Below are 25,841 nucleotides of genomic sequence, written 5' to 3'. Positions count from 1 at the left end.
GAGGCGGTAGACAAATGCCTAGCGCCTAGGCAGGAGCCACCTTTTAGAACACTGCTCATAACTTAAACAAAACCCATACATTTTCACGCATACACCAAGCATAATATATTCCAATTTTTTCCATGCATACTTTATGTATGTAATATCTATATCATATAATACATAATATAATTAATATTATAACAAAATTTAAAAAAAATGGAAGAAAGACTAAAAATAGTAGAACTATTCACGCAAGTCGCAACAATGACTCAACGAAAACATACCCTATAGGGGACCAATGGCAGCATAATGCATTCATATCACTTGAAGAATATGGGACCATGATAGAATGCATAATTAGGGCTCCTCCATACACATTAAGATAGATCTATTTATAAGTGGCCACAATACTTAATCCGCAAAATAAAATAAAATAAATACTGGCAGATCCAAGAATTTAATTATTCGAGAATATATATCTATAAATATATATATATATATATATTTAAAAAACAATTATTAAATTTAGAATAATTTTAAAATAAAATGATATAATAAAAACTTATATAAATAAATATTTGAAGTGAGCTAGCTGACACCTCTACTTAGCAATAGGGATTGGGCAGAAAAAGAACCTGATTTAATTGTCGACCCCGACTTAATTCTCAGGTACAAATCAAATGCATGCATGTGTAGTATTCTTATCTTATATGGGATGAGATGAATCCCTTGTTTGGATTACTCTCTCTTTTTTGGCCCTTCACTCAGATATTGTGGATAACAATTCCCCTCCCCCTACCCCACCCCCTCTCCATTTGTAATAATAACATGATCAACATGGTACCAAATGGTTCCACAAATATATTATTATAAGAAAGGGGAGCTTCTCAAATATCTTGTTCTTTCCCACATAACTCAACTTCCTCTTCATTTGTTTGCATTCCTATTTTCCTTCTTTGCAATCAGTACCATTTCTTTAACCAAACTCCAACTTCTTGATCTTGTCCATATTCTTCAAAAAGCATGTATGATACCAAAATGAACCATTTCCCATGCTTGCATTGCCACCCCCATACCTACATTAGAATGGTAACATACATTCATTCATTCGAATTCGATCCCTTCCTCGAAATATAGTCTTTCTTTGTTCATATCAAGTTTTGTTTGATCATTTTTCAGGTTCAAAATCTCATAGAGAGGTGCTTGCTGCTTCATATGGACAGAGAGCAGTGCGTGAAGGCCTTGGCCGAGCATGCTAAAATTCGACCTCTCGTAACGATCACCGGTGTGTTATTGTAGATGTATTTTCATGATTTCTTTGGTAATCTTATGTGATTATGCTCTAAAAAGTTCATAATATATATTATCAAACATGAAGGTATTTAACATTTCTTTGATGTTATATGATTGATTATAAGTACTTTTTATTAGGTTCAGAATATGAGAATAACCTAGCTAGCTAGTTGAAGTGTAATCAATAATGAAGTCTTATGTCCCATGGGCCCATTTTTCTACCCTTTGTCGATGATTATTTATAGCTATTACCTTGACAACGAAGAATAGTTATAAGCCCCGCCGTCGGTAGGGTCAAGTAATTAAAGCCAAGAAACATATGGATTGTTGATCAAAATCGGAGCCGACACGATTTGCAGAAGTAAAACTTGTTTCAAATCTTGATAAAGCTACTCGGGGATCGGAATTGAAGATTGAAGCCTAATATCTTATATCTTATAAGATATTGTTCATATCAGCACTAATGCATCCGATCCCATCAAAACTCCAAGGTTAAGCGTGTTTGAGCGAGAGCAGTATTATGATGGGTGACCCTGGGAGTCCTCGTGTTGCACTCTTTTTTATTAAAAATAAATAATAATTTCTGGATCAAATAATATATCGATTATAAGTTAATGCATGTGTCTTTATAGTTTTTCCCCTCAAACATCGATCACAAAAGGGGGTATTTATTCATATGTTGCTGCAGTGTGGAAGGAGCTGCTGAAAGAGAACAAGGACTTCTTTCAATCATATTATCGATCTATATCTCCGAGGCCATATGCCAGTAAGTATTCGAATAGTAGTAACAGTAGTAGTCGTTGTACTGTACTCGGATTAATTATCTCATGATTATAAAAAATACATACTTAATTAGGATATTTCATGTTTAATTTATGATCATGGACTCACGTCGACGCTTCATGTGTTCGAATCACATCTATATATCGAAAATTTCGAACTTGTGGAATTTTATGATTTCTAAAAAAATAAAGGAATCGTATCATATCCTAATTGTCTAGCTTGCTCCTTACAAAGTTCATCGAGGTATGCGGATCGAATTCGGGTTTTGACAAACTTTTCTTTAATTTATAGATGGGTATGTTCAAAGGGCACCAAGATTTGCAAGAAGATCAAACCAGTGGAGATAGACTAGAAGAATTTATCCTAAGAAGTACGAAGTCTCCATTGCAAGAATATATATAGCTGGTAATCATGATCCCTAGCTAGGGTTTTAATTTTTCCTTTTTTTTTTTTTAATTTATGCAATCATATACTAGCATGATCTAGCTAGCTATTTTGCCATCAAGACAAATTAAAATATATTTGTGGTAGTGTTTTTAATTATATTTTCTACATAATTTCTGCCTGGCCTCCATGTAAAATATTAATTCCATTCGTATTATATAATATTATAGAAGTTTGATAGCTCTAGAAAATTGCTAGGACTAGTAATATCAATATTAAGCGTTTGATCATATGAATAATAAGATATTAATTGATTACATATATTTATTTGATCGAACGTTTGACTCAAGTTTTACAAATGATTGAAGATATAATCCATTATCATGTTATCTATACATAGTATTTACTATTTAATTATCATCAATATGTTATATTTCATTCTGATCATCTCATCTCATCCACGAGCCAAATAACTATGATATTCAACAAACTTGTTTATATACTATATATTAATCCAGAATCTACTCAATAAATTATTTTTAGACTCTTTGATATAGTTGTATTTTTATCCATAAAATACCTATCCACATACTATTTTAGTAGCGCCTTTTCTTTATTTGCTAAATTATCTCTCCAACTAATTATAGTACAATTTTTAATTTTTTTTGTTATAAATATTATAATGTTATCTTTATCTCTAGATATTTTTTTCTAAAAATATTTAATAATACAATATGTTTAAATTGAATGCTTTATAGTACAAACATTTCGTATGAATAATAATTATATAGGGCAACCAACATTTAATTATCCAACAACTTCAATATGTTTCGTCAGTTCTTATGCTACCAAATTCATCAGAAGTCATTTCCCACAAACGATCACTTGAAGAGGAAAAAGAAGAAAATTAATTACACCCACAAATTAATTGTCTTATAAATTCCATTTGTTTTATGGAAATCCACTGCCAAAAGCCCGAACCTGAAATTTTTATTGAAATATTAAATTTAATCATTAATTGAATGATTGAAATTCAAAGTGCAATAAATTTAACTCGTCATAATTGGCTCAAGAATATTGATGAATTTATTTATGAAATATAATGGTTTGAGTACTTTTTTTTTCCCCCTTAAGAAGATATTAAAAATAAAATCAAAGCAAATGAATGCACACCACCGAGAAAATATAATCTTAATTAATTAATATTAATGACTCATAGTAGATAAGAGAGTAGCCAAATGTAAATTTTCAAAAATATCCCAAGTGTAATGTAGATGAAATGATTTTTAAGGGATAATTTCGAGGTTATAATTGATATACAAAATTTATTTATCTTTTTTTTTTTGACTTAATCAAAGAATATATAACTGCGTAAACATATTGCATGTCAACTTTATATAGCAGCTAACTAGAATTTTGTTTTTCCTATATATAATTTTGTATTTAGATCTTATATTTCCAAAAAAGATTAATTTATTACACAATTTTGTCTAATTATTGCAAATTAACCATGAAGCTCTGTCGTGACTCGTGATTAATTAAGGAATGACGATTTAATTAATTACCTCATCAACATCATATTTAGTAAATACTCATCTTTCTGTGATCTTTTGCAGCAATGCCATCCACCACCACTTTTCCTTCATTAACTACACTTTGAGGACAATGGGCCCACTGCATATATATACATAATAATATTTTTAAGCAAACGAAAATTTTAAAAATTAATCTAAATTTGAATTTAACTTTTTTTTTTTGAAGTAAATTTGAATTTAACTAATTAAGATATATAGTTTAATTTATGCTGAAATATATACACACACATACATTATATATCATCTTCGATCAACCTCTATTGTGAGAAGTTTATGTAGCGTATATATATATTTTCGATCAATTTCTATCATATTGAAAGATGTTTATGTCACTGTACTAAAAGTGGAGGGACGAAGAAAAATGTAGACTTACGTTTTTAGCAGCAGCACTAAAAGCTTGCTTGTGAGTGATGTTGGGATACTCAGTCTTTAGTCTCTTGATTTCATCCCTGGTTCATTATGCAAATTATGTTTCAATTATTTTTTCCCATTTCAACTGCGAATAATAATAATAATAATAATAATAATAATAATAATAATAATAATAATAATAATAATAATAATAGGATTTAATTTTACCTGATGAAATGATTATAGGCAGATGGAGCTCGTTGCTTCTTCTCTGGAGCTGATAAAAAAAACTGTTAAAATAGGTGAAAATGATACATTAATGGATTCTGAGCCAGCAAGGTGTTATATATGATCAATATATACCAATCAAGAAAAATAATTATAGAAACATTTGAAGTGCGAAAAATTCAAAATAAAAAAAATGAAAATAAAAAAAAAATCATTACATACTTACGTTTGTGGATGATTTGGTTATATTCAAGAGATTCATAGTCATCCTCTTCTTCGTCGGACGACGAGAAGAAGAGGGAACTCGGGCCATCTTTTTTGGTGTCTGCATCCACTTCTCCGGGCAAACCCTCCTGTTTCTGCTGTATTATATTATAGTTATAAGAGATCGATCAAAACATGACGTTTGTTACGAATTATTCCGACGTGACGACGAAAAATACTTGAACTTTTTTTTTATATCTTATTTTCATTTCATGAGATGATCAATCGGGGCTCCGTTAGCATTTATAATTGTTGCATCAAAAATTTACACTAAAACAAAAAAAGTTGGTAAAAAAGACAAAAAAGATTTAAGGATTCACCATTTCTTGGAATTGATTGAGAGAAGAAAAGAGATGGAGAGGGAGAAAACAGGCTTTCAGCATGTTAACAGAGAGTATTGTGGAGCAATGGCCACATCTCACTGTTGCCGCCATGGATAAGCTGTTGCATGGAACACTAACCTGCAGGGTTTTTTTTTTTTTTTTTTAACAAAAAAAATCAGAATGAAATAAATTAATGACACCAGAAGTAAAATTGGTAGAATTTTATGAGAATATATATGTATTTATGAATATAATAATTACTAGTAAAATTGTGGAGCAAAATCCACATTGCACAGAGCAAATTTGGTCTTGGGAATCAAGAAGATTAATATCTATGGTGGACATATTTTGGGGAGGAAAAGGTGAATGAAACGAGATTGAAGAAATAAGTCAGAACAAGGAATTTATAGAATTTTATATATATGTAAATTAATGCAATATAAATTATTTTTTTTTTAAATTTGGAAACGCGTGATTTCGACATAATAGTTTAATTGAATGCAACATTTCAGTATCTTTGATCGTTTGACTTGTTTTTCCAACTCTAGTCAAAGTAACACATGCATGCATGTATACAAATAAATATATAAAGTATATCCGAAGTGTCCGAGTTGATGAAATTGATGAAATATGTGAACGCTTATTTTTCTATGTGATCAATATTTTCTCGGATTAGTCTATATATAACACAGAGTTTGTTCAACGCGATTTATCCGGCTAGCGTGGTTTGCAGACTAACTGCATTGGCCCGAGATTTATCTAATGCACACCAAGAGTGACGTGTATGCATATAGTATGCACAAGATTCGAGAGGGGTTACAAATAGATATTGTACCTGGAATTAGAAAAGTGTAGTTTTCTTGATATTTAAACTTGCTCAACTGTTGAGTCAGACTTTCGTTTACTTTCTTGAAAGTGAAGGTGTGGAAAGGCCTTAATATCACTGCTTGAAGAGGGAATAATGGGCTTCTTATATTTTGTATTTTTGTTATTTAAGTGGAATATAATGTATAATTAATTGATTCTTCTTTCCATTGTCTGTGGTTTTTGAATTTCTTTGACTCTTTGGTGTAGCTGTTTTTGCCATTTTCTTTCTATACTTATAGTGGTAATCGATAATAATTTGTGGCAGGATGTGTTAATGATCCCACGTGCATGCATGCATCCCTAGCTTTGATAAGAAAAAATATAATGAAATTGGGTTCTTTAATTTATTATTTGAGTTTAGGAGGAAAATTTATCTTTAACCATGTAACTAATTTCTAAAATTGAAAGTTTTTTTAAAAAAAATTCAAGTAAAAATTTTGAAAGTTTTTTAAAAAACTTTCAAAATAATCCTGATTCGAGCCACGAGGCAATCGGCCTAATGAAACTGGACATGGCTCAATCGTCGAAACAAGCAAGAGTTGGTTCGGGAACTATTAATGAGTGGTAGTTCATAAAATTATACTCGAGGTGAGGTATTTTTTCCTCTCACTTGGATGGCTAGATGAAGCTACGTACCGCACAGCCGTTGGATCATGTGAATCTTACATAAGAGTCCACTCGATCCCACGGTGGTGATGTGCACATCAGATCTAACAGTCGGACTTATTCCTTATTCCTTATTCCTTATTCCTTATTCGAAGAGGTTATGACACAATACTACAAGCGGAATGATGATTTTATTATTATTATTATTTTTATCAATTCTAGCTTATGTTATCTATAACTCAAGAGGTTTAAAAAAGTAGTAGTAACAAAGCACTAATCATGCATTTTTTAAAATAAATAAATAAATAAATAAAATGATGGTAATTGCTAATAGTACATTTAACATACCAATTGCGTTAATGAAGAAATTTTCTCTTTATAATATATAAAGGATGGAAAGAACAAATTAGAAGTACATAAATCCATCCATTCATATCACATGTCCAGAGAAATTGACAATTTTTGTAAATTATTACATACAATTAAAAAAGTCTAATGACCAAGCCAGACAATGTCTCTCAAAGATGGCAGCTTTCCAACTCCTTTTCAAGCTCAACTCAACCACATTTGCACAGTCATCACAGAAAATCAAACCTCCTGTTTTTTTTGTTTTTTTTTTAAAAGAAAAATTGCAGGCTCCATATATACTTTTAAAAGGGATATATTTCGAACTCGGAATAAATTAAATTGACTCCTCAGCAGAGCTCGTCAGACTGAAAGAACACATTTTACTGAAGGTAATGGTTGAACACATGTGCCTAATTCTCAGGAGATGATGTAACACTGATGCCGCAGAACAATGAAGATTGTAAAAACAATTCAACTAGTTTTCAATGATGAGCGACAGACCAAGTATTCTGAACTGGTGACAAGACGACCAAATTTTAATATACATCAGGGGGAAAAATAACCTTCATTTCCCTGATTTTTCCGGGCACAGGTAGTTTGTCACAGTGCAAATCATACCTTCAGGTGTCCATTTGGGTTATCTGTTACGGCTTTACATGTTCCCTTATAAACTGTTCTAGCTGGGCGACATCACCTGTTAAACCAGATGCTTCTGAAACTGTGACTTTGTTGACGCACTGAGAAAATGTGAAGGCTTCTCCGGGTACTCCAAGGGAATGCTCACTAGTAATATCCGCTGAAGATAGTGCAGTTCTTGATGCACGAAGCTTGTCACTGATTAAAGAAGAAACCAAGAGTAAATTGATAATCCACTATGCAGGGTGAAAGAGAAATTTAGCTGGTAACTATTGATGCTAATACGTAATGTTGCACTTATTTATCCTAAAAACTTGCCAATCCTGAAGGAATTTTCCAATCTTTTAACAGTCAAGTATCTAGTTTGGCTTCATCACTCATTTTATATCTCTATATGATGCATCACCTCTCTCCTCCAATTTTATTGATAAAATGTATAAGCTGGCTCATATACAAGAAATACATAATTGAATGTGACATGTAATATTTTGGAGATTGAAAGCCTTGAGGAATACAAATAATCTTACATTTCCTTCTCCAGCTGTTTTCTGATGAAATCCTTTGTGTGGGCAGTAACTTTATCAACCTTGTTGCACAGTAATAGTAATGGAGTCTTTTTCTTGACAACAGTTGTCTTGGTCAAAATCTCATATAGGTACCTTAGCAGAAACATATAATAACTTTAGATGTTAAGATTCAACCTTTTAAGCGGTTCACACTCACGAGGTTGTGTATGCATGAGTACACAGACAAATAAAGTTGTTGCATACTCTGAAGCAGCACGGATATTGGGCAAGAAATCGACAGCATCCACCACAAATACTACACCAGCTGCCTGAGGCAAGAACTCGTCCAATTTGGGTCGAAGCCGTGAATGGCCAGGAACATCGACAATATGAATAGGCTTTATTTTTCCTTTCTGCCGAGAAGCCAAAATAAGTTTGAGACGGATTAAATTTATCAGTTACTTGTTTCAGGAGAAAGCATGATGTGAAATCCACACTCCAAACTAAATGATCCAAACAGTCGGTTCACAGAACATTAGTATTACCTTATTTCATGTTAGGATTAAAAAATTTACTGTATGTTCAAACTCCTCATATTTACAGATATTAAACAGCATTACCTTAGTCACCTCCGAGTGTAGAACAAAAGTTCCTTCATTTGGTTCCAGTGAAGTTACAGTACCCTGATGAGAGGATCCATCTTGGAGCTATTGGAAGCAACAGATTACAAATCAAACAACCAATAAAAGAATAAATTTCACAAAAGGACTTCACCCAAATATTAGAGAGTAGTGATCCAAAACACATTTTTGTGCTTTTACCTGATAAAACAGAACAGTTTTGCCACTTCCACTAAGCCCACTCAGTACAATAGTGTTAGATGATCTACGCTTGACCAGACGAACTAGAAATCAACAATATTATAGTTAAGAAAATCACATTAAACCATACACGGTGGAGCAACTGAGACAGATGTAATGTATAGAAAATGACAAGGAAAACGACATCATCATTTTTGTGAGCATAATGCTGATGTAAACAAATGCCTCAAGTAATGGGATGCAGTTCCAGAGAACATATTTCTAATATGATTTTTTTATTTTAAAAAAAAAGTACAAAGGAAGAAAAATAAGAAAAAGGAACGAACTGCATGCTAATATTGAAACAACATAGAGCACTCTCTGCCAGCAGAAACTATTATCATTAAATCGCAAAGCTCAATTAGGAATGAACACTGCAATTAATGGGTAAAGCCTAAAGAGCTGTACGGAAATTCCCACGATACAAGAAGCAACCACCCTCCCCACCCACATACGAAAAATTTCCTTAAAAACTCAAAATTTTCCCTAGGTTGCAGCAAAATTAGGTTTTCGTAAGAGCATTGAAACGGGGCAGGCTTACTTATTACTAGCAACAGAGTAGTGAGTAAGATTGCTCCAATTGCGGCGTACAACTGAGTTGCCGGAACTTTCTGAACAAATTCCTGGGTTTCATTCACGAACCGCTGAAATTGGATCTTGAGTTCCTCCATCTTCTCTTTATCCATCTTTATGCGACTGTCAAAATAACGCAGAAATGAAGACACTTTTCGGAAAATTCAATGCAAAATAACAAGAATCAATCGATCTTAAACAATAAATTCAAACCGAAATCCTCCCGATCGATGCCACCACCGGAGATCGGAATATTCTTGCAGAGGATTAAAGAAAGCCCTAATTATCTCTTTCCCTCGGGGAAAAGGGTGGCGGGGTGTTATTGGAATTTAAAGTTTTGTTGGGTATTCTTGTGCTTCGAAGTCGGGTTTGAGATTGGGCTCAAACGGTTTGTCCGATTAAACAATTTTCGAAAAAACCAAACAAAATTTTTAAAAGATTTAGAAATATTATTTGGGTAAAGTTTCTTTACATATCCAATCCAAACTCAAATTTGTACACGGTAAGGAAAAAAATGTGTTTCCACACAAAAATATGTTCCCGCACTATCAGGACCCACATGTTATTTTTAAGGGTAAAAATCGGTATAAAATATTGAAATATGATAATAATATATGATATTTGAACACTAATTGGTTTAGATATGATACAAAAGATAAAATTTTAGTTACAAAATTTAAACAACTTTATATAATATCAACACTTGCAACACGTATTTGGATAATCGATAATCATATATTAGTATCAGATCTAAAACAATTGGTAATGCAATATCATATTTCCAATGTTTTGTATCATTGTTCATTCAAAAAAAGACAAATATGTAATTAATATCAATATTTTTCATACATCTTTGAATACTAAAAAATCATATAATAGTATTAGATTTGAAACAATTTATGATCAAATATCATGTATTAATACTATATTTTCAATATTTTGTAACGACTTTCATCCGACAAAAAGCATGTAGGCCCAGAGAGTGTAGAAATATTTTGTTATGGATCGGGGAGTTCAAACATTTTTTTTTCTGAGAGGAACTGAATGCAAAGTTATGTTTGATTATGAGGATTTAAAGCAAATCTACTCATATTTAGGATTAATTACTAGCGTCTTTGCACGCGTGCATATACATAATATTTTTTGAATATATAAATTTTTTTATTTTAATTAATTTTCATATAATTTTCAGAAATGACATAATGAATTAATTTCAACTTTTAAATTAAGATAAAGAATATTTAATAATTATTTTTTTTTCGAAACAATTATTAATCAAGACTGGTATGCTTAATTAAATATTAAAAAATTTAAATTAAGATAAATATATATATATATATATTGAAAAAGCAAAAATCATTGATTATGAAACATGACTACATGAGATACATCATTTAGTAGCAGAGCTTGTAAACAAGCGGGTGCCTCATACCAAGTAGACGGGCTAGAGTGTAAACATGATTTTCTAGCTAACATATATCTGAGCTAATGCATTTGCTTGTCTCCTAATTGAGGTAATAGAGTAGTGAATTTCCTGACTAAGCATCCATTTTCATCTTCGGACTATATCTCCAAACTCTGAGTAATCATCCGCAACTCCATTAATCGCATCAGCCGCACATTTGGAGTCGGTTTCGAACATGACTCGATGTAGACTCATTCCTCTGACCCAAGTAATTGTTGCTAATAACCCCATAGCTTCCCCTTCTCTTACACTACACAAGCCTTCTCTGACCCAAGTTCTTTTTTTAAAAATTATTAATATCATATAAAGGAGGATATAATTGTAATTTTCATTTAGACTTCATCAAATAATTGAAAATTAACTAATATAGATCGCAGATTTTTAAAATAATTAGAATAAACCACCTCTCAAATTTCAAATAAAAGTAAGCAAATTCTAGGTAACAAATGTGTGCAAGTAATATATTTGCTTAATATACTAGCAACATTATTTTTAAATATTAATATCAAACATATTACATATATGATACAAATTAAATATGAAAAAGAAAAGGAAATGCATTATGTAGTTATTCAACCATAGTGATTTGATCAATACTTATATATATTCTATTAACAAATAAATAATTGGGCGATTCATAAAATTTATTTAAAAACATATTAAGAGACTAAATGATAGTTATTTATTGAGTGATACCACGTGTACATTAATATTTTTATTACATCAATTCTTTCATCACAAAATTTCAATATAAAAATTTTATTTATCAAAATCTTATGATATATTGAATACAATATCCCGCAATATAATAACAAAATCTCAGAATATAATCTGTGTATACTATATTGAATATAATTTTAGTATTATTTTTATCTAAAACCATACCATGATATTTTATTCCTTTCTTGGCTAATGTTTATGATAATGCATATATAATATGAGATAGCGTTATCCTAATTAACATCATGTCCTTACATTTAAACACGTATAATATGAATTACGTAAATTCATTTTTCAATATACTATATGATACTCATTTAATGAGTGTTAACATGTAAATCATATAAAATAACCCACTCACATGATAATTCGTGTGTCTAAGCTTTTAACATGATTAATTATTTTTTGAATCTTTAAGCTATTCACTATATTGAAAAATAATTTAATTATTTTTAGAATTTACTAAATATATAAAGTATATTTTTTCTATAATTTTTTATTATTTGACAGAATAAGTATTTTTATCCTAGATAAATCACTTTAAGGAGTTGATGTAATGTATTATCATTCCCAATAGCTACAGACACATATGTCTGTGTAAAGATACATGTACTTGTTTCAATACGGAAAGATCTGGTTCACTTCTTGTTTGGCATCTTTCTCGATTTGATCTCAAATATTTTAACATTCAATTTTCAGTATAGTCTTATAAGTTTACAAATTTTAACTGAATCGTCATTCTGTCAATTTAATGGTTAAAATTAATGGTAAACATGACATTCTACACATGCCCTAAAATCGATCAAAATCGATAAATATTTAGGATTAAATCGGGAATATCAAAACATTTGGGATGATGTTTGGAAATTGTACAAATATTTAGGACTAAACTGGTTCTTTATCCAGTTAATTTAACCATTAAATTGATGAAAGAATTAACTCATATAAAAGTTTGAAATCTTTATCATCAAATCGAGAACGGCAAAATATTCGAGACCGAACCGAACAAAAAAGTCAAAACATATTTCCCGCATTTCAACACTACCGGAGTTTTAGCCAAATTGCTAGCCTCGCACCAGTCTAAAATCAACAAATTTTTCCTCTCATCTACACATATTATAAATCATTAATAAATTAAAGGAAAAGTTTCAGCCATTTCTTACACGTTTTATGTTTTAAGAAAATTGGTGCGTGTGTGTATATATTTATCTTTAGTATAATAATTCATTATATATATTATTTTTAATTAAAAAATAGTATGTTATAATTGAGTCTCAAACATGAAACTCTTATTAAACTTGTAACATTAGTTTCAAATAAACGATACGTAATTATATAACGATTCAATATTGGTTTTGCGTACGTGCCCCGATATTTTTCATACTTTCGTTTCAAATTATTAAATCCATTCGGATAGCAAATAGAAATTTTTTGAAAAAAAATAAAATAATAATGGGTAGATTAATTGAGCCGGCGATTTTAGTAGAGTAGGGATTTGCTACTTAGGTAAATTTAATGGTCATACACACGGCATTTCTTGTTACCATTGGAGTTGAGAGAAATATTTGACTTTTTCAAACATGTAATTATTTTTTTAACATTATAAAATAAAATGAGATAATAAAAAAATTGATCGAATAACGTTTTATTTTTACCATGTATCCGCTACATTTCGATGCATATATTACTTGTTATTGTACATGTAAGAGGGTATTTGGCAGAGCTTAAAAACTCTTTCAAACAGCTTATAAGCTGTTTTAGAGCTTTTAAGCTCTGAAAATTTGTTTGGTAAATTTTTTAAAAAACAGCTTATAAGCTGTCAAAATAAGTTGTTTGACAGCTTATAAGCTGTTTTTAAAAAAGTAAGGGAGGAGGTACTTTTAAAAAAAAAAATCTTATTTTAATATTCTATCTCTCTAAAATATCCTTGAATATTTTTATAAATCTCTATCTTATCCTCCACTCATTAAATATTAAATATTATTTTAAAAAAATTACAAATCACATAAATTTTCTAAAAGTAAAATATTAAAATAATTTTATTTTTTAATATAGGTTTATTCTAAAACTATTTTCGTATATGTATAACTCAAAATATTATTTTCATAGAATTATACCCTTTTTGGTAATTTTGACAATAAAAAGATCTTATAATACCAAACATATCAACATCTTTAAGTTGTTTAAAATAAGTTTACACAAACACTTTAACAACTTATTTTTTTAAAATAAGTTCTAACAGCTTATAAGCTCGTAAAACAGCTTTTAAGCTCTAAGATCTTATAAGCACTTTTTAATAAGCTTAGCCAAACACCCTCTAAGTCACCCGTCTAATTATAAATAGAAACCACGAGATCGTCACATAAAAAACTTACTCAATAATAAATACTATACATTCCTTGCGCGAAATTGATAAGAAAAAAAATAATTTCTTCGGTTATTTTTAGCATTATTTGTAATTATAATGTTGTGCTCTTCGTTTTAATACATAGACAACAACACTATCATGTGTGTAATTAAACGGTACCGAAAATAACCAAGTCCATTTCCAAGTGATTTGCCACAAATCCACTGCAATCAAGTTCCACGTGTTGGACCATTCTAAATAGTCAAACCATTTTAATAAATTATTTTATTTATTAGCCTACCAAAAGTTTTTTAACATGAATAATATGTAGAACGAAATTTATATATTATATTACAAAAATTTAATACAAAAAATTTATTTATTAAAATCTCATAATACATTAAATACAAAATTTTGCAAAATAATAATAAAATCTCACGATATAATTGTTATACACCATATTTGTGTTAATTTGAGCGTTAGTCTTTTAACATATTTGTGCTCGATTTCCCGCTACAAAATTAATGGATTATTATATTTATTACATCCTTTGTAACTGAAACTCAACTATAAATAGAGGCAACACACAACACCCAAGATTCAATCTGAGTTCAAAAGTTACCGAGTTGCATATATCCATCTGACCATCTCTCTCCATATATAGTTTTAACGGTAAAGATCGCAACTTTCTTTGTATTTTTGTGAGTTTTTAAGGTAATCTCAAACCTGTAATAGGACGACTCGATTTCGATTTCGATTTCCATTCAAGAGTTCTTGATATTGATCAGGTAGTAGAGAGGAAATGGCGAGGAAGAAGATCAGAGAGTACGTTTCCAAAAGACTCCTGAAAGAGAATTTCAAGAGGATTTCTGGGTCTGAATTGGCTATGAAATGTGTGCAAGTGAGTGAATTCTCTTCTCTCTCTCTCTGTGTTAAAAGAAAAAAAGATGTTTGGTTACCTGTTATAACTTTTGATCGTGTAACTTTTCGATGTTTGGTCTTAGTCTAATAAGATGGTCGTCTTGTTTTTCAATTTTAGTCTTTTTTCACCGGTCGATGATTTACAGGACCAAAAGCTGAACTAGAGCCAACTTACAAGACGGATTTTATAATGTTCCCGCAAATGTAGTTTCTTTTTTTTTTTCTCTGAAGTACGTATTTGTTAGGTTGAATCAGTGGTGAGCAAGAATGCAAGATGTTAAGAGATAGAAGAAGCTGTTTCTTTTGCTGACGTTACATATTTTTTTCTGGAAAATATGATCTTTAAGGAAACATATTTATTATGATAAAAAGAGCTAATATCTCGAGCTTTTCGAACAAATGAGGCAAATGATCTAAACTTTCCATCTCTAGCTCCATCGGACAGCATAATATTGCTTTTTCGAAATTCTGCATTGAATATACGCCTCTTCGAATGTTTTCCTCCCACTGCAGAGGATCCGTGTCCGTATAGAAGATTGATTCTTGTTGCAGAATCTGAAAATAATGAATATTTTAGCACGATGTTTTCATTTACTAATGAGGTTTTATATTTGCTGTCATGGCTTAGATAACCGAATCCACCAACTTGGAAGAACTGGTGGAAAAAGAGCCCTGGCTTTCATCAACAAAACTGGTTGTGAAGCCGGATATGTTATTCGGAAAACGTGGCAAAAGTGGTCTCGTCGCGTTGAACCTGGATTTGGATGGAGTTTCTGCTTTCATCAAAGAACGGCTTGGAAAAGAAGTATAGTAGCATTAATCTGTCGCGTTATATCTCTGATAATTTCACAAATATTTGTGATATAGATAACGAAGTAGTCCATCGATGTTTGATTACTCGATTCCACTGATCAAATAGGTAGAGATGGGGGGATGCAAAGGGCCTATTACAACGTTCATTGTCGAACCGTTTGTTCCACACGACGAAGAGTTTTACCTAAACATTGTCTCCGAGAGACTTGGATGCAGCATCAGCTTTTCAGAATGTGGAGGAATTGAAATAGAAGAGAACTGGGATAAGGTACCGCGCGCAAAGACTCTTGAGTACTCTTGTTGTTTGGTTCCAACACTTGCCGTAGTACGTGCGTTATCTTTTACTCTATTCAGGTCAAGACTATCTTCGTGCCAACGGGTGCGATTTTCACATCAGAGCTATGTGCTCCGCTTGTGACAGCCCTTACCACAGAGGTGTGCATGAAAGGCTTATTTGTCTTTCTTTGTTAAATCTTTGGTTGCATATGACGCGAAATTCTTTTACATGATATGTCCAGATTAAAGGGGTGATCGAGGAGTTCATCAAAGTAGTCTATGATTTGTTTGTAGGTATGTTTAATAAACATAGACCACAAGTTAAATTTTAGCTACCAGCACATCTCTCGGGCAGTTGAATGATCCATCTGTTTTTGGCAATGATCCGAGATCTCGTTCGTTTTAGATTTGGACTTCGCGTTTCTTGAGATGAATCCGTTCACGTTAGTCGATGGAAAGCCTTATCCTTTGGATATGAGAGGAGAGCTGGATGATACCGCTGCTTTCAAGAACTTCAAAAAGTAGTATATGCTCTGCACAATGCACATTGCTTCACAGACGTACCCTTTCTCGACACTTCGAAAATCTACTGATGTTGTCGGCTTAAATCGTCTTATATATTAGCATTACACTATCTTGCAGATGGGGAAATATAGAGTTCCCAATGCCGTTTGGGAGAGTCATGAGTCCGACAGAGAGCTTTGTCCATAAACTTGACGAGAAGGTGTGTGCAGATGATCAATCTTTTTTCGCGAATCTTTAGCCTAAAAATTTAACCATTGTGAATTTGTTTTGGCCGTCGGCTTAGACTGGTGCATCTCTCAAGTTCACGGTCCTGAACCCGAAAGGGCGGATATGGACCATGGTGGCCGGAGGAGGAGCAAGTGTTATTTATGCAGATACTGTACATTTCTCATTTCATATTTTTCTTTGTATAATATTTTCTTCCTGTTTTATCGAGCCTTGCGGGTTCTATCATGTTTGAGCACAGGTTGGAGATCTTGGCTTTGCTTCCGAGCTCGGGAACTATGCAGAATACAGCGGTGCCCCGAACGAAGAGGAGGTCTTGCAGTATGCTAGAGTTGTTATAGATGTAAGGACTGTTTATTTTTTCATACAATCTTGAACAAGATAGATGTTGTGAAGTGAATTTTATGAAAACGGGCTAGAAAATGTTGATGCTTTTCGACTTTTCGTGCAGTGCGCGACCGCAGAGCCTGATGGCCGGAAGAGAGCCCTTGTGATAGGTGGCGGAATAGCTAACTTCACCGACGTTGCTGCTACGTTTAGCGGCATTATTCAAGCTCTGAAAGAAAAGGTAAACAGCCGGCAACTTCCTTTACTCGACTCCGGCTACTTCCCCGCTTCCCGGATCATACTCTGCTTAGGAGTACATGAGTAACTTGGCTGCTTTAAATAACAGGAGGCAAAACTTAAGGCTTCAAGAATGCATTTATATGTTAGAAGAGGGGGCCCAAATTACCAAAGAGGCCTTGCAAGAATGAGAACTCTAGCAGAAGAAATAGGCATTCCGGTCGAGGTTATAATCGTCAATACGTTATATTATCCATAGCGAAAAATTATTGAAAAAAAACCCCTTTAATACTTCACTTAATTTTGTTAAAATTGCAGGTTTACGGACCGGAGGCGACCATGACTGGTATATGCAAACAGGCTATTGAGTGTATCAGTGCTGCCGCGTGAAGTTAAACCTCCGACGAGGGTGCCCTACTTTGATTTTCACTTGTTTTAGTCTTTGTGTGTTTGCTTAAGATGCCAATGTTTAAGTTGTAATAATTTTATATTTCATGTTCGTGATGAAGAACCACAATAATGGCATGTAAGCTTGCATGCATTGTTGATTATTATGTTTACGCTTTGGCTTAAAATAATCTAGATCGAGGATAAATGTTGATTATTATGTTTACGCTTTGGCTTGAAATAATCTAGATCGAGGATAAAAGGATTTAATGTGTTTTCAAAATTGACTCGAGCTTTAGATATCGCCAACTAGTTAAATTGACGAATCAAGATATATATAAAATAGCTTTTGGAACACGATACAACTAGCTAGACTTTATAAGTTTTTCACTTATAGATAACGAGTTTTTTATGCTACACCTACCATATTTTTCCCACTATGATGACAAGTTTTCATTAAAATATGAGTGACTCACGTGATCTTATGGTATTAGAATATGAGAGGAATTACTTCCGATGGAGGATGGATTAACCCTAGCTCGGATAACACACCATCGATGGGGTGTATAATTACTTGATCAAACAAGTTTTCAAGTCCCATTCATGGGCTATGGGGCTTGCCACTTTAATTTGTGTTTGCTCACAATAAATTCAAAATAATTGCATGCATGGAATTGTTAAAATATAGTCGCAAATTTGAGACTTTGTCTCAGTACTCGAGACCTCTATGTCAGATGAGTTACACACCACCAATGGATGCATTCAATAACCTAGGACATACATACAAAGAAAAACAATTTGAATTTTTGAAATATTGAGATTTTTTAGATTAAAAAAAATATTCATAGAAGTTTTTTTATTTTATTTTAATAAAGACAGATTTAATAAGATTTTAAAATTATAATCTTCTTATTTAGTATATGTTAGATAAGTTTGGGATATTTGCTGAAAAAGATAATAATAAACAAAGGTTAACTATGGGGACCTCGGGTGCTAATCTCATCTTAAGGGGCAAATTAACATTTAATCATAAAGGAATCACAATAAAATCAAAGACTGAATTTTTTTTTTAAAAAAAATACACGGACCTTGGTCCGTACCCTGCACGGACCATTGCACGGGGTCCGTGCAGCCTTTGGACAAGGGTCCGTGCCCATGGCTGAAATCAAAATCAAAGGAGTTTCGGAACAGAGGACACACAGACCCTTACATGGAGGCTTACACGGGGTTCGTGCCTTCTTCTATCAAAACAAATTTTGGACAGAGTCCATCCGGACCTAGGCACATGGCATGCACGGGGTCCGTGCCCTGCGCATAAAATTCAGTCTTTTTAAGCTATCAAGTCTGAAAAATGATATATCTATCATATAAGCTATCCAACATGATTTTACATAATTGACATGCATTTAAACATCAATCTACATATCTGTAGACAATACTCAACAACAACATATACAAAAGTGCTTGTTGTTCTAACATGATTACCAAATTTATAAACTACATGTCATCTTCTTAAAAACCCAAATCTCCACTTCTAATCTTTCAATCTCGTGTAATCCAAGCCAAGTCTGACTTGCATATGCCCCAACCTGATGCAATGCACACATACAAACAAAGTAACAGCCGGATAATTCCGGTGAGAATAAATCTCAGTATGAACGACATGCATATACATCATTTAAGCATATTAAATCTATATGCCAAATTAATCTTAAATCATCAAAACATACTTCATTCTTAAATTCTGAAAGCATGGCTATTAAGCTAAAGCAATATTATAACAAGCATATCAACACATTCATATCTAGAATAGCATATAACAACATGCTAGCATTTATAACTACATATTCTAAACCATAAAAATCTCTAGGTTAATACATAAAGGCAATGCATGTGTCAAGAAATAGGCTATCAAATCTGATATCAATAAATCGTATTTCTGGGATCCCGGGGAAATAAAATTTTTAACTAACCACTGACTCTCCCAATCGAGGTGATGTTAAATATCTCAATTCCCCTGACTTTTGTGCAACTATAGTGAGTCATCTAGCTCTGGAAATAAATCTATATTCCGTGCCATGAGTCATCTGACTCTGGAAGTAAATCTACATTTCATGCCACTCAACTACAGTTCTCCAAATGTCATCTGCACTCTAGGCCATTCAGCCCTCTGTGCTTATCAAGGTAGGGTTCAAGATGAATGCAACAATATCTTGATGCATCAAATCATACATAAGCTAAAAACACATCTTGAACACATCAATCATATAATCATATGATCATATTGATTACTCAAGGATACCGACAAATCTGTAAGCATCATATGGAATATGTAAAACATGTTCAATACAGAAAATAATATAAATCAAAGAAGACAAGTAAACATTTACATAAATATTCTAGGAATTCAAGAAGATATCTATATTGAATAATCTATTCCATTTATGTAAACGTAAACAAGAACATATATTAAACATGCATGTATGTTATTTTAGCCAACTCGATAATCAGAAACAATCTCGAGTTATTCTGCCCATCTTATTAATGTCTATTCATACCTTTCGATCTCGAGTTTAGATGATCCAAGTCTGGACAAATAACCTCAAAGAACTTATATCAAAATCTGCTCAAATCATTACAATCCTTCAAGGCAAACTAGCTTCAAACCTTCTTCAGTCTTTCTCGGTTCAAAGGCTAACTTCTCGAGCTCGCCGACTCGAACTCGATCTCTTGCAATTCAAATCTGAAATGTATAGATATCTAATTCAATATGAGCTTTCAATATCATTTCATTCTTATGTAGGATCAAACAATCTAACAACTTGATCCCGTGATCGAAATTCAAACCGACGGCGTAACGGATCAAAATCGAAAATTCTAAACACATGAACATCATCAATACTATGATCTCAACATGATAGCATCACCAAATTAGCAGCACAATCTCGAAATCATCAGCACTAAAAATTCAGAATTTCGAAAATTCTTTCAAAAATCGAAATCATGTTCAAACGACGATCTTTTCTCGATCCGTCTTAGATATGCTATCGTCGTATATGCTAGAACATGTTTATACAATCAAATCTTAATTCTAAAAACATCATAAAATTCAAACATGGTAGAACTTCTTAAAACTTACGTCAAAACGTAGCACTCGGAGCTGTGATCGCAAATATATGTTCAATCGGAAATTCTACCGGGCGGATCGATTTTTATCGGAGCTTGAAATATCAGAAATGGCTTGGAAGCCTTTTTTCCTCCCTTCTCGGTTCTTGTCTGATTCCTTTCTGATTCCCACGTGAAATGATAGGAAATATGTGAATTTTGGATATATATGGGCCTATTTGCAGTTTAGTCCCTGAACTTTGGCCTAATTGCGATTCAGTTCCCGGACAAGCGATTTAATTCAATTTCAATTTTATATAATTTAAGAATAATAGAATTTAATTCTAAACTCTAAATATTTTCAAATTAAATATTCTCGAATTAAAATTAAATACTTTTGAATCTTATCGCATTTTAGTCCTTGAATTTCTCAATATTTTCAAATTGGCCCTTGCTCGGATTTCATCCTCAAATTAAATCCTTGATATTTATAATCTTGAAATTTATATTTTAAATTCCATAAATTTCAATTCAAATATTTTTAAGCTTTTAATTTAAGTATTCCGGATATTAAAATCTTAAAATCCGAAAATCTTCAAATTAAATATTTTTGACCCGAAATTAAAATTTCTAATTTCCATAAATTCTTAAATTCATCTTTTCACTCTTATTCGAAATTTAAATCTTAAATCCCGTCATTAAGAACTTAATATTTTCGGACCTTACAATTCCTCCCCTCTAAGGAATGATTTCGTCCTCGAAATCGCATTCGATCTTACTGCTGATTATCGTCAGCGGTATAGCTAATTGAATTAATACTGACTTCAATTTTGTGAGCTTTAGATATTTATTCTGATATCCTCTCTTCAACCGTATCTTAATATTCTTTCTTATCGCTTCTGCAATCATATCTATTTGCATTAACATAAAATCACGGAGTCAACTTATCTCTCAGTTGCTCTTTCTCGTGATCTAACTCTGCATCAGGTAGTCTACCTTGCTTACAATCCTATCGGCTTCTGTTTTATCTGACTTGAATGCACATACATATTCTAGCTGATATTCTTCAGCCAATGCATATGGATAACAAACCATATGTCTGACAATTCGAGATTGAGTATTAATCAATAAGCTAGATCAAATAGTACTCATAGCTTCTGAAATCTCTTTCTGAACCTAATGATGCTTAGGAAAGAACTTCTTTGCTGATCATTCTGTTCAGGCTTAAAATCTATATCTGTTACGCATTTGCTAGCTCTGTCAATGCTGCTCTATCCTCATTCTGTTTAAATTAATCTTCACATTTTCTATCTTTTGTTGACTCATATCTGGTCTGATAGCTGATACTTCTGAAATATCGTTTCAATATAAAGACAATTCTGGTTTTCTTATCATCGAAAAACAAAATCAAAATATTGTCTCTATAGCTATTCAATAGCTGTCACATGAATTATGGTAATCAAGTAGCAATAATCAATCAACTAGTACCGAATCTAGTACTATAGTTCTGAACATATCCTCGGAAATCTGGATAATCACATCTGATAATCCATTAATCGGAGGATGGTATAATGAAATCTCATACAACCAAATACTCAGAATATCTGACAATTAGTGCCATAATCTAGAAAACAAATCTAAAGTCTCTATCTCGACAATAGATTTCAATAATTCCTGTAATCTGATCATCTTGCTAACTTTGTAACATGTATCTCTGTATGTTTATATCATGTCTAATGCAACATATTCTTGAATCTGTCGCAATCTACTACAATCTAAATCGCAAAATCATGACGATTTGAGTAGATTCGAACTAAAATTTTCTGCAAAGTTGATCTTCTTTCAGCTCTTATGTAACTAATCTGTTACAGACACCACTTGGGTTCTTCTTTTCTGCTTCATTTACTGGAATTTTAGTATTGGTAATGTCAATTCTGTCGTATCTGTTTTCATTTCTTTCACCAAAAGTGATTTCCAAGTAATGACTACATGTAAGTCATACATGTGTAAACAATTGAATGAATATTCAATCTGTTGTCATATGCCTCTTTCAGAATCTGATATTCCATATCTAGAATATCTGGCATACTCAAACGATTATTCACCGCAAAATTTATCTGTTCTGATCTGCTGTCTTACCTCTTATCTTAATCTAGCATTCTCAATCGAATTTTCATTGCTTGATCTAATATCCATGTTGCTTTTATCTTTCCAAACCAATCGAGTTTAGCTTGGATTGCAACAATTCTGATTGTTTGAGAATCTATCTAGAAACTCAAGCACAAACATACAACAAGTACAGATCTGTACTCAATCAATCAAGCAATTATCTAAAACCCATAAATCTTGCTGATGGTTTGAATCTTAATTTCTATCAGTTACAAGCCAAATACTTCAAGATACACTGAATAGACACATCAAATAATCAATAATTCTCAAATTTCAAATCAAAAGAACTCGCTCAAGTCAAGGTCACCCAAAATCAAATATTCTGAATGACAAAATCTGCACAGTGAAAACAACTCACTTGCATATCAAAATTTAAAGCGAGTAAATCAAATCAGACTCTAGCAAAGGAATAAGAGTCAATCAAACTCGATTGAGGTCGAATACAAAAACCTCAGAATCGATAGCAAGAAATTCAAGAATCATGATTTCTATGATGTAATAGCTTCAGCAAAATTGAAGAGAAAGCTCAACTGTAACTGATTTTTCTTATTCTCTATTGACATGAATTCATTTATTAATTCTCAGCTGACAATAGTCGAATATAATCTTTTTGACTTAACTTATTGTCATAGAATTAATCATCATTTCGGTACTAAATAACTCTTTTCTACTCAATTTTCTAGCTGTTTCTGGAGTTCTTCAGTTCAAGTAATGCTCTTCTATACGAGTTGTCATCAGACTTTCATACTAGACATCACTTTCAATAGAAATTATTTCATTTCGTAGAAAAGTCGGAATATGTCTTCTGAATATTTCTGTATATTCTAACCACTGACATATCTGTCAATTCTAGGTTAGTTCTATACTAATTCAGTACATCGACTAAAATTCTTCCGACGTTTTCCTCTTGGTATAACCAGTACCGAAATAATATAAAGTTTATTTTCTAAAACTCATATCAAATAGATCAATACTCATTTCTATTGCTGATCGAACTGAATCACTGCACAGGATCAATCAATTCTTATCTGATACTCAATTATTGCATTCATATCGATAATGCATTCTAGCTTAATATCTCAAGCCTGATATCAGCACATTCAATCTTATTTCCTCAATTCTGTATTTCATCTTCTATGACTAATCTTGCAAATGTGTTCCATCTACTCAAAGGCAAAATTTCAGAAAATACGATGAATAAAGGCTCATCATATACGGATTGTAGTATAACAAATCACTGATCTATAAATATATGCTATGCAATCAATATATAAGCGGTTAACTAGAATTAACTCACTTACCTGTAATATTCTTATCTGATACAACTTGAGCCTTATTTTCAGTATTGGCTTATTGCCTATGAAATTATCTGTCATTCAAATGTTCTCTTGATCTATTTCAGCTATGGAAACTATGCTTATATTTCTTCATCTGCTGGAGTTTAGGCTAAATCGATCTTTGCTGCTATTGTCACTATCTCTTGCTTCATAGCTATACTGCTATGAAAGTTATAGTGGAGGTGATGATAATAGTTTTTCACAATTATAGAGGCGTGAATAAAAATTCAACTCTGCCTCGCACTACCGGTTCGTGATTTCGTTATTCTATTACTGGCTTGAAATCAACTCATTAAAGTTGTTATGCTTCTATTCTGCAAAGTCTGCTTTTATATCTTCTTTATCATATACGGAAAGAAACAATTCTGTTTACTTACATGCCAAACCTTTCAATACTTCTGCACTTCCATAAGTTCTTCTGGTAACTTCACCAACTTCTTGCTAAGTCCTAGAGTTGATATAAAATCAAGCTGGTTCTATGTTCATCTGAATATTCTTCTCTTGAACAACTGATCCAGCTCTTCAAATCAACCCCTTTTCTAGACATAGCATATTCTGTATCTTTCTGAGTTGGTGATTAATAGCTTTGGAGTTGTTCAAATAAAATACTCCTCAGTGCAATCATCATATCGATCGGCTCAAAAACTTACCTCAACACTGTTCTGTTATGTCTGCGGTTCTGTTCTGTCTGAGGTTCTCATGCTATCTGCACAATCTGTCTTATTCAATAACATAAGCAATATATATTGCAGAGATTATAAAATACGATTTCAGTATAACATACATATAATCTCATGCTTCTGAATAAAACACATGCTTTCAAATTCTCATGCTTTTCAAATAATACATGCTTGCAACGAATTAATTTATTCTAATGAATTCAAGAAATCAGGCATACTTATCAGCATATAAGGATGTAATTCGCATCTCAGTAAAGCAAGCAGTGTTCAATCAAACAATCATCGTCGCATACAATTCTGAATAGCAATTAAAGCATACTTATGCAATAATATAAATACATGCGACTCAATCTACCCCGCTCAACTTCTATCTTAGTCCAAGACTTTACGCTCTGATACCACCTGTTGTGGGGACCTCGGGTGCTAATCTCATCTTAAGGGGCAAATTAACATTTAATCATAAAGGAATCACACTTGAACGAATAAAATCAAAGACTAAATTTTTTTTTTTTTAAAAAAAATACACGGACCTTTGTCTGGACCCTGCACGGACCATTGCACGGGGTCCGTGCAGCCTTTGGACAAGGGGTGCCCATGGCTGAAATCAAAATCAAAGGAGTTTTGGAACAGAGGACACACAGACCCTTACACGGAGGCTTACACGGGGTCCGTGCCTTCTTCTATCAAAACAAATTTTGGACAGAGTCC

The 25,841-nt window shown here is 32.3% G+C and overlaps 4 protein-coding genes across 5 annotated transcripts; 2 read left to right on the top strand and 2 right to left on the bottom strand.

Moving 5' to 3' along the window:
• Positions 1-843: 843 nt before the first annotated feature.
• On the top strand, positions 844-2,488 carry LOC140884750 (uncharacterized). The gene is made up of 4 exons (XM_073291597.1): positions 844-1,071; positions 1,162-1,267; positions 1,964-2,041; positions 2,350-2,488. The coding sequence occupies exons 1-4, from the start codon at positions 1,006-1,008 to the stop codon at positions 2,403-2,405; spliced, it is 306 nt and encodes a 101-aa protein (XP_073147698.1). The 5' UTR covers positions 844-1,005; the 3' UTR covers positions 2,406-2,488.
• Positions 2,489-4,023: 1,535 nt separating this feature from the next.
• LOC140879060 (axial regulator YABBY 4) lies at positions 4,024-5,548 on the bottom strand. Its single transcript, XM_073282701.1, has 6 exons — positions 5,465-5,548; positions 5,201-5,341; positions 4,843-4,987; positions 4,617-4,665; positions 4,411-4,486; positions 4,024-4,116 (listed from the first exon to the last, which is right to left on the bottom strand). Exons 1-6 carry the CDS (start codon positions 5,546-5,548, stop codon positions 4,024-4,026), a joined length of 588 nt encoding a protein of 195 aa, XP_073138802.1.
• Positions 5,549-7,037: 1,489 nt separating this feature from the next.
• LOC140883151 (uncharacterized) lies at positions 7,038-9,952 on the bottom strand. Its single transcript, XM_073289512.1, has 7 exons — positions 9,813-9,952; positions 9,568-9,722; positions 8,988-9,070; positions 8,787-8,873; positions 8,431-8,579; positions 8,188-8,319; positions 7,038-7,858 (listed from the first exon to the last, which is right to left on the bottom strand). Exons 2-7 carry the CDS (start codon positions 9,710-9,712, stop codon positions 7,669-7,671), a joined length of 786 nt encoding a protein of 261 aa, XP_073145613.1. The 5' UTR covers positions 9,713-9,722; positions 9,813-9,952; the 3' UTR covers positions 7,038-7,668.
• Positions 9,953-14,752: 4,800 nt separating this feature from the next.
• On the top strand, positions 14,753-18,056 carry LOC140882302 (ATP-citrate synthase alpha chain protein 1-like). Of its 2 annotated transcripts, none has more exons than XM_073288235.1 (13): positions 14,753-14,803; positions 14,920-15,032; positions 15,681-15,857; positions 15,972-16,133; positions 16,220-16,300; positions 16,384-16,435; positions 16,548-16,662; positions 16,784-16,865; positions 16,950-17,045; positions 17,133-17,234; positions 17,343-17,459; positions 17,565-17,681; positions 17,774-18,056. In XM_073288235.1, exons 2-13 carry the CDS (start codon positions 14,934-14,936, stop codon positions 17,843-17,845), a joined length of 1,272 nt encoding a protein of 423 aa, XP_073144336.1. In that variant the 5' UTR covers positions 14,753-14,803; positions 14,920-14,933; the 3' UTR covers positions 17,846-18,056. The 2 variants fall into 2 exon arrangements, with proteins under 2 accessions (XP_073144336.1, XP_073144337.1); XM_073288236.1 differs by having other exon boundaries at positions 14,763-14,845.
• The last annotated feature ends 7,785 nt before the right edge of the window (positions 18,057-25,841 follow it).

Source organism: Henckelia pumila, chromosome 2, assembly GCF_033568475.1.
Source record: "Henckelia pumila isolate YLH828 chromosome 2, ASM3356847v2, whole genome shotgun sequence".
NCBI lineage: Eukaryota > Viridiplantae > Streptophyta > Magnoliopsida > Lamiales > Gesneriaceae > Henckelia > Henckelia pumila.
This window is presented reverse-complemented; position numbering and strand designations above follow the sequence as displayed.